Source organism: Watersipora subatra, chromosome 11, assembly GCF_963576615.1.
Source record: "Watersipora subatra chromosome 11, tzWatSuba1.1, whole genome shotgun sequence".
Lineage (NCBI taxonomy): Eukaryota > Metazoa > Bryozoa > Gymnolaemata > Cheilostomatida > Watersiporidae > Watersipora > Watersipora subatra.
In genome coordinates, this window is record NC_088718.1 from 372,490 (window position 1) to 382,776 (window position 10,287).

At 35.5% G+C, this 10,287-nt stretch overlaps 1 protein-coding gene across 1 annotated transcript in view; it reads left to right on the forward strand.

The window, feature by feature from the left end:
- LOC137408217 (hsp90 co-chaperone Cdc37-like) overlaps positions 1–10,287 on the forward strand; it is a 47,876-nt gene extending 37,589 nt beyond the window's left edge. The window contains exons 8-11 of the mRNA XM_068094632.1: positions 2,199–2,388; positions 6,830–6,938; positions 8,358–8,423; positions 9,901–10,287. Of these exons, the coding sequence (XP_067950733.1) occupies positions 2,199–2,388; positions 6,830–6,938; positions 8,358–8,423; positions 9,901–9,953 (418 nt within the window). The 3' untranslated portion in view covers positions 9,954–10,287. The remainder of the gene's footprint in view (positions 1–2,198; positions 2,389–6,829; positions 6,939–8,357; positions 8,424–9,900) is intronic.

Here is a 10,287-nt window from a genome sequence, read left to right on the forward strand (position 1 = left end):
TTATATTCATTAGTTATTTGATTTTAATTCACCATTTACATTTATTGTCTAAATAATAATCATTATATTGTTCATAGATGTGATATAATAATATTAATAATAGTTACATGTATATTATTTTTATTATAAATAGTACAATACTACTTGAAAATATCACCTCCTAGTCTCAGATTACAACTGCTACTAGTAAATATTTATTGTTTATGTGCTATAAATTATTTATTATTATTGTTTCAATTGTTAGTTATTAAGAAATTATCGAGTCACCAGAAAAGTTCCTAAATTTCAATTAGTGAAATTGATAAGAAAATAAATTTTAAATCATTCAATAAATAAAGATAATTTATTGACTACAACATCTGTTTACTGATACAATTTCATTTAAATTAAAGCTCTCTTAATTTCATAAGGGATATGTTATTAAATTCTATACATCAATTAACCAATAACTTTGTTCAGAAGTTGTCTCGCTTGTACCTAGGTTTCGTAATTAGGATGAGGTATACAAAGCACTAAAACAGTATACTATATTCCTGTAAGTCAGTAAACAGTGTACTATATTCCTGTAAGTCAGTAAACAGTGTACTATATTCCTGTAAGTCAGTAAACAGTGTACTATATTCCTGTAAGTCAGTAAACAGTGTACTATATTCCTGTAAGTCAGTAAACAGTGTACTATATTCCTGTAAGTCAGTAAACAGTGTACTATATTCCTGTAAGTCAGTAAACAGTACTATATTCCTGTAAGTCAGTAAACAGTGTACTATATTCCTGTAAGTCAGTAAACAGTGTACTATACTCCTGCAAGTCAGTAAACATAGGGTGTCACATCATGCTGTGCTACTAAGTTCATTGGTGTCTTATGACTATCATGCTGTCCTTTAATCGCAAGCACTTGCCTCCCGATGAGACGTCACACAATTGTCACACAATCGTCAATATATCATAGACCAATAGACTGATTTAAGAATTATTTAGAGTTTAAGATAACTAATATGTTATATTATGACATACCAAAATTTGAGAAAGTTTGAAAAGATGAAAAATACACCAGACTTCACCAAACATTTCCATAAAAATCTTACCCATCTGTGATAAATTTTTGATGCCTTTTGATAAACGGAAACCGTTTGTAATGGCAGTAGGAGCTGTTGAAAAAAAACAAGTAAATTGATTCTAGACAAATACATGATATTTCAGCTGGGCCTTGTCTTTTTTCAAAGCAAAAAGATTGATATTCTCAGGTTAAGTCTTTTTTCTTATCTTGTGACCAGACAGTTTGTAGCCGAAAATCTCTTTGAAAATGATATAGTAGATTTTTATTGAAATTCAATAAATTCAAAAATTGTCGCTTTCTTAAAGTGGATGAAATTGAAGTTGATTGACCTAGTGCTGTTGACGTATTACTCACAGTTTTCTGTAGCAGTTACAAGTTTGTATCTTGTAGTTTGTATAGACTTGTTGGTAAATATCTTATTTATTCCAGCCATTTGATTTTTTCCAGACATACCTCACACTAAAAAAGTTGTTTTTATAAGCAATCACCGAGTTTCCATGCTTTGAATGAGTTTGGAGTTGCTTCCACTCCAAATCTTAGCAATGATAAAATCCGACAACACTCGACGCCATTTTGCTTCACTAATTTGTGCAAAGACATTCACTGTGAGAGTATTATTCAACTTCCTAGTTCTAAACGCTCACCGTTGATGGTATTAGTAAAACTCTGAATTGGTAAAACTCGTCTCAGCTCGTTCCCGTCAAAAAAGTTCAGAACACAACCACGAGGGTCACTGCTATGAAAATTTTGTACTGTTGCTCACTACTGTTTCTGCTTGACTTTTTGCCTTTACAGTAACGTTTCCAGGATGGGTTGCTTGTATGAAGATGACAACATTATTACTTTTTTACGCAACTAGTTGACTAGTCAACAATGACTAGACAAGTAGCATAAATGATTACAACTAGCATGAGTTGGAAAGTGATCGTGATCCGGAATCGAGTTTACTTTAACAACTTTGGTTTTGAGGATATATCACAAATCTTAGAAAAATCTATAGTGCAACTTCGAATCTTTGAAATGCTAGAATGCTGCGAGTAACTCCGAACCCATTCGAAGCATGGAATACCATGGATACCTCTTCAATAATTTCCTTTAATGTTTTGCTATAATTTTTTTTCAATTTTGCTCATCTTTGCAGAATACGACAAGCTGAGAAGCAATATCTGACGGCCTTTAATGATGAACTGAGTTCTTTCAAACTGAGGGTAAAGGAGAGGGCAGAAATTCGGCTGGAAAATGCTCGGAAGGAGCTCGAGGAAGAAGAGAGAAATGCAAGACTCGGACCTGGAGGTCTCGACCCCATAGAAGTAATGGAGTCATTGCCTAAGGTGATTTCTCTTCGTTTCTTTATTGACCAGAAACAGTTTGTCTGTTTTAAACAATTGATGACTTCAAGTCTATATGGAAATGGTATGTAACATGGTGGCAACTTTGCAGATGAATTCATGTTGTTGTAATTTTACATGCAGCAATGTATGTATAGATTAGGTGTCTCGAAGTAGGTACCTAAACATATCATTGGACACTCCCATCTGATTCCTACCTTCCATCTACTGTAGCTTCTTAGACATTTTGAAATGAACCAACAGCCCCACAACTTCACACATGAAACAGCTCTAAAGGTTAGCTTCACAAACTGACAAAATGCATTCTTTGTGTACAGAATATGTGAAGGAATTCGATGTAAGAGTACTTTGATTTCATGGAATTGCTCACTGCTGATGGATCCGAATCGATAAAACTCGGCTAAGCTCTCTCCAGCGGAAGCAAAAAAAATTTAAGCATGTAACCATGCATGTCTCTGCTACAAAGATTTAGTAGAAACACGTCGAAAACGCGTTGCTGAGATGTTACGCTGAAGCCAACGTGTCGATCTATATCGTTTAAGGCCAAACTGTACATCTGGGATTCCTAGCAAGCATAACATCGATTTTATTTTGAATGACGATGATAGTGCTCTAGGGGAACAACTATTTATTTATGACAAAATATATACCCACTTGTGATAGAAATGTAAAGGCTACTGGAACTCTCCATAAAACATTTTTAATTTTGTTTCCTTGTAAACGCAAACTTTTCTTCGAGTCCGACTCTTCTCATTAATCCAAATTGTTTTTATGTGCCTGATTTTTATCATCAAAGGGCAGCAGTTTTTCTCCTATCATCAAAAATGACCCACAAACAACTGTACCGATTCTAAGGCTATCCCAAATAATGGACGATGATACATACTATATAATTGATATGCTGTCGATACTTGAACATAACTACATGTAAATAATAATTAACGATCCAGCAAGGACGACTTGACTTTCTTTCTGTGTGGACCGATCCTTGTTGGTTGAAATATTTCCTACAGGCTACTCCGTTTATCAGCATCATTGTGTGCTGCGACAGCAGATACGCTACAAGTCGGGGTGTGTAGATCTAGCCATGTCGATGTTTCTCATTGAATCAAGGTCTTAGTTGTAGTCTCATTATGAAAAGTAAAAAGAGGATAACCCTTCACAATTGGTTGCTTTGTATCTAGATTAACTGTGTCCAGCTACTCTAGTTATTACTGCCGTTGAATCATTCATTCGCTTTTTGAAATAGTTTTTGTGTTCAATTTTGTACACTAGTGGTAGTTTAATGTTACATTCGATGTGAGTACATGCTTGTATAGAGTAGATGTAAATATATGCTTGTACATTGTAACTGTAAGTATATGTTCACGCAGCGTAGCTGTGAGTATATGCTCATACTGTAGCTGTAAGTACATACTCATACTGTAAATGTAAGTACATGCTCATACAGTGTAGATGTAAGTACATGCTTGTAATGTGTAAATGTAAGTACATGCTCGTACAGTGTAGATGAAAGTACAGGCTTGTACCGTGTAGATGAAAGTACATACTCATACTGTAAATGTAAGTACATGCTCATACAGTGTAGATGTAAGTACATGCTCGTACAGTGTAAGTGTAAGTACATGCTCGTGCAACGTAGATGTAAGTACATGCTCGTACAGTGTAGATGTAAGTACATGCTTCTACAGTGTAGATGTAAATACACGTTTGTACAGTTTATAGTACTATACAAATTTATTGACTACTACCGATTGCTTGTCTCATCATAAACGCCTTCAGTACATGCTAAAAAGATTAAATTATTGAAATAACTGAAATGAAATGGCATTGACATATAGTGTTTCAGTCTATATTTATAAGTTGGTCCTCGTTGGGGCTAAATGTTTTCAGTGTTTCATGCCTAGTGTAGCAGCAAAGAAGAAACCTCTAAGTCGTAGTCGGATGAGTTATCTAATTTTATTGGTCCGCACAATTTTATATTGATTCTATTGACTCTCAAATTGATTGAAATATTTAATGTTTTTCACCAAGTTTGATAAAAAAATTTATGCCAAGCGTTGCTAAAGTATTAAAACACTACAATTTATATTGTTATGAGTAGGCTATGTTTGTATGTGGTATTTGGTTTTTATTCCAACTTAACAGATAAATACTTCGATACCTTGAAACGACATATGGCAAATGTAACTTAACAATTATATGGCTCATTAAAAAAAAATGTTTAGCCACATGTTTACAGCATATGTGACAAATTATTAATTGTTTTGGGACTACAAAAACTATAAATTTTGCTTTTTGTAAGTCTAATGGAAGGTACTAAAAGTTATAATGGAGAGGCCACAACAATAACTAACAAGAATTACTCCCATTGGCAGTCGCTTTAAAATTGATCATTGTATCATACACCGTTTAAAAGAGAACAAAATTCTCTACTAAAGGCTACTAATAACTCTTTTATAAAAACGTAACGTAAATGCAAAAAAGTGAGAGGTTGAGAGCGAGGTAAGAATATTCCATTAGAGATCAGTATGTCGATCGGGCTTGTTTGGAAACAAGCGTTTTTGTTTCCATTTTTGATGCGGGACTCGGTGAAGCTATACGGCTCTGTCTACTGCTAGTTGCCAGCTTGATGAATACTGTAGGATACAACCCCAGGGGGTTACTCTCAACTTTCATCCCCAAAGGCTCGACAAAAGATAGCACATTTTAGAGGTGTTTTTTGGTGGCCTGACACTCTAGACTGTTTTCATAAAAGGGTCTGTTTTTGTAGCTTGGTACATGAATACCCCTTCCACACAGTGGAAAGGGGTATTCATGAGCAAAAATTGGGGCCATTAGTCTGTAGTGATGAAGTGGTAAAGGGTAGTTTTTTTATTAATGTGTAAGTCAGTGGAAAGGGTGCAATTTATGACATCTCAGACTAGCCTTTGGGGATGAATAGAAGAGAGTGAGCTCCCTGGGGATACAGCCTAGGAACGGTTGTAAGTTCCAATGGAACAACTCTCAGCTTTATGTAGATGCTCCTTTTTGTTGCTTGGTTTTTATTATAGCTTCGAGTAGGCTGACGTGAGTTACCAATTTGGTTAGTTTTACTCTGGTATATATTTGAGAGTAAATCAGTATTACTGATATTTGTTCACCAGCTGTCTAATTAACCAAAGCTCGTTCTTTGACTCCGGTCCAGCTTGATGCCTCGTCAGCCCATTGCCCAGCTCCAATAATTGTTTCTCATTTCGGAATAAAAAATGTACATACTGTTGAACATCAATTTCTTGATTACCTATGGCTGGCTGGAATATATTTACTCTTGCGTAATGTCTGGGGATAGCCAGCTAGAGGGTGCAATGAGCCTTCAAGTTCAGACAGCAGGAAATATGATACGCTTGCCCCTCTATCAATCTACTGCACAGCAATTACCTGTCTACTTCCTCTCCTTTCTTACCTCCGCCCAGTTGTCAAGTGCACGAATCTGCTCTATTGTTTCTGTGTTGAGCTACACCATTCTTGCCAGTTATCTTGTGTAGGTCAGTCCTGTGATATACGCTAGAGGTGCCTGTTTTAGTCTGGACAGCTCATTAGCTCAGTAAATGATTGCCAACATTTGATGTTTGTGTCGTTTATAACAATGCAGAAACTCAAAGAATTGACAGTTTAGTTCCTACGAGTTCTTCTAGTTACGATTGTAGCTATTCATATATAAGTATGGAATGAGTCTAGCAGTTGCCTAGCAGTTATCTTCTATACTACCAAGCCATATGCCTTTTGAACCAACTTCCAAATTAAGTGTTAGTATTCTATGTCATCATGTCTCTAGACTGGCTCACTTCACAGATTTGTAGCAATACGGTAACTGAGTCTCTAGAACCAAGCATAATTGTAGCCACTGCTGGAAGGCTGTCAATCAGGTCTATTTGTTGAATCAAATTAGACTAAAAATTCAGTCATATGTGACATACAAAACTAGTTCGTTCAAATAATTGCTTTGTTTGTTGAAATCATCATGTATTGGAATCAATATTTTCATTAAAAACATTGTATATGTTTGATTCGTTCTTGAGAAAAGGCTATAAATGCTTCAAGTACTTGCATATAGCATAAAACAAATGCATAAAACTATAAAAACTAAAGTTGGAGCCCTAAATTACAACTAAATGAAGTCATAATCAGCACAAAGAGGTTGTGTTGCTCTACCTTGAAGACAAGTAAACGAATGTGTAACCTCTGCAGGATTTGGCGGAAGACTAAATGATAGAGCTATGTAATTTACTATAAACGACTCTTGTAGCATTTTGAGAAATTTTAGACATACTATTGTTGAAGAGGCTCTATGTCTTGAGAGATATAAACGCTCAAATTTTCAGTCATATGTTGAAGTGATTGTAACTCTACGCTGGACTCTATGTTATCCGTTTATTTGCAGGAAATGCAGGAATGCTTTGAAGCCAAGGACATCGGCTTGTTGCAAAAAGTAGTCAGTGAAATGGATCCCAAGGAGGCTGAGTACCATATCAAGCGTTGCGTAGACTCGGGTAAGTACTATTACCAACAGCAAACTCTGACCTCACCGCAGCCTTACGGGTGCTCTTACTATGTCAGGCGATTCATTGTGTTTTAAATAGTTTTTTACAAACCAAATGTGTCTGTTGCTGTATTGGTGTCGACAAGCAAAAAATTTGCATTTATAGGTAAATTCAAAACAGTCGTATGTTGACATACGAGTGTCGCAACATACAAGAAATTTGAGATACAAGGAAAATTCCATGAAAGGTTTTGCATCGAGATATGAGACAAATTTGAGATACAAGAAGTCGTTTATGAGAACAGCATCAATGGGTATTTTTTGTCGAATCAGTTTGAAGGTGTTAAGAGGTTTGAAGGTGTTAAGAGGTTTGAAGGTGTTAAGAGGTTGTAAGGGGTGAAAGTGAGTCAAAAAGAGCCAAACTGGAAAAAGAAAATTAAAAATGAAACCCAAGTTAGAATTAAATTAAGTGCAGCATGAGATTATAGCTTATTTTTAAGTGTGTATAGTAAGGTAACTTCATTTAAGTTAAATTTAATGTTTATGCTATGTTAAATACTGTCACAAAAAGTCTAGTGTACCGAATGCGTTGCTGTCAAGTCTCTCTCACATCGCCGTTAGTCGCTAATATCTGTCTCAAAGGTAAAAGCTCCATACAGTAGGGTACATAATAATGTTATATTTTATTGCAGATCATAACAACTAGATTAGTGAATTAGAATAATACCGTCTTACATTGTTTGTTCAGGTGATGAAATCGATTAACTTGTATTTAGTTTTTTATATAGGAACAATTGATTTGAGATATGAGTGAATCGATATGCAAGCTCGGTCCTGGAACGTATGCCCGTATGTCGAGGTATTACTGTATAGATTTTGGGGATAATTACCACATATTAGGATTGTATTTTGCTATCGTTGGAAGGAATTATTGTGTTTATATCTGTCATCCTCAGTCTGGTCTACAAGTAGACGCAGAGTTGCAACTTCTTGTAAGTACCTCAGAGGGCCGCGTTTCTGGTACAAGGCCAATTTTACTATCATTGATAGCTAAAATTCCTACCGATGATATGGATATGAATAGGTGAGCTTGGATGTGGGAGTGTTCATGATTAAAGCCAATCTATTCTTATGTACTGGAGATTATACAAGATAATAGTGAACTTTGGAGTTCTAGTTTGCTCTTTATCAAACCATTTGTCTGGTTCATTGTGCACAGCTGTTCTTCCGTTTACCTAGCGGCTGATTTGGAGCCTTCAGAAATAAATCTTATGATCAATTTTTAACTCTCAAAGCTTTCTGAAAACTAAATTAAGCAAACGGTGGTAAACCTTTATTCATCAAATCACACTTTGGACTGACATTAGGCTATATAATAGTTATTGTAAGCAGTTAATCTTCAAGTAGGCAAATGGTTGATTTCATGCAGGTATGTGGGTACCAGGTGGTGGAGTTGATGATGATGATGAAGAGGGAAAAGTTGAAGAGGCAGCTGGTGAGACATCTTGCTTATTGCTATTACCATTCTTTTTCTAGAATATGGATGGCAACAAAATCAAAAAGAATAATTTCCCATAATTCCCTAGAATTGAACCATCACCAATCATTGATGTAAAAAACTGACTACAATGGATTAGCGCAGGAATTGTATAAAACATGTAACAGATTTCCTTAAACATGTAGTACATTATTTCCTTGTAGCGGCGTACTTTCCTTAAAGTACTCTGCTAACATGTACAAGGAACAAACTAGTGCTTGGCACGAGTACTTCTTGGTCACCGGGTTTTTGGTATCGGGTTTGTTGATACGGGTTTTATTTGTAAACATCAGACATGTTTTAAATTTTACAATGCAATTATAATTTTATTCAATTTATTTATTGTTTTTTACTATATTCTAACGACCAATATTCGTGCTCACAGCCATAACCCTTTGAAGTTTGAACAGCAACTGTCAGTTTTCAGGCATTGCGTAGGGTGTGTCAGAATCTCTATCGGCCGGAATTCCAGCAATCACATGGGTTTGTTTACAAAAGCTGTTTTTAACTAATGGCGTAAACCAATCAAATTAATTTTTGCACAAGATATTAGACCAGAAATTTCACTTCCATTTGTAACAGTTTTCAAACATCTACTTTTTCACATCAGTTTTTAACCTACTTCCTTTTGATAACAAATTTTGAACGATATCGCGAAAAAAATTTGTTGGTAAGTCATGAATGATTGTGATGCAAATGAAGAACTTTATAATACTAATTACAACTTTTTAGTATATTTTGAGTCATAAAATAATAATGAAATTGTGCTCAATGGATACGATACTATTGTAAATTTATAACGAGTTTTTTTAAATCGTACAAACTTTTATAGTTTTAGCCTGAATAATGGTAATGTACTGTTTTTCTTTATTTGATGACATTTGCTGTGGGTTGCCCGACTTTTTTTACTAGCGTTTTACCAAATATAATTGTATTATGAGCACGTTCGGAAATATATAATAAAAGTTTAAAAACTTCGGGATCGTTGGACACATTCCCCAGGGTTACTGACACGCATTGACAAAAAAGGCCAGGGTTCAAAGGGTTAACAGGCGGATTATTAAACACTGTTTAGAGCGCAGGGCGCAATACACCGAGTTTTTGTACACTCGACAGATCCGTGTAACAAAACCCGAACTCGCAAATCAAAACCCGAACCAGCAAGATCGAAATGCTCAAAATATCTATTACCCGATACTCGAGAAAAGATAAAACCCGCGAGTTCAACGAGTTTTATTACCCGTGCCCAGCACCAGAACAAACTGTCAAACAGCAAATTTAATATTGGTAGCATGCCTTGATAGGGACTGGTGGCTAGGGTAACTAAGCCCAAGTCTGGTTTGGTAGTCTCCTTTTGTTCACGTACATACACTTCATTTGTAACCACATTTGTTATCTAGTAACAACAGGTCAGTTGGCAGTGTCTCTGTTCCAGGTGGTGCTGAGGCTGAAGAAGGTGAGGATCCTTACGCTACATTGACGGATTAGACCTGCATGATTAATGGACACAGCTGTATACACACTCGCTAATGACTCATCAATTGAGCTACCCAAGTGGATTGTGTGATGTACATATTCTCATTCTATGTTTTTCAAGCCATTAAATTGTCACTGTGTTTACAAATAGCCTTGCTGCAATTGGTGCCTCATTATTTCATACCAAATATATTAAAATACTCTCATATAATAATGCTGTTTGTTTTACAGTTATTTGGCAGGTTTCAGCTGTCTTAAATGCCAATTGAAAGTTGCTATTAGCTTCTATAACTTTTTTTTCAGCTTTTAAAAATAATGTCGGGTTTATAAAATACATTTACATGTA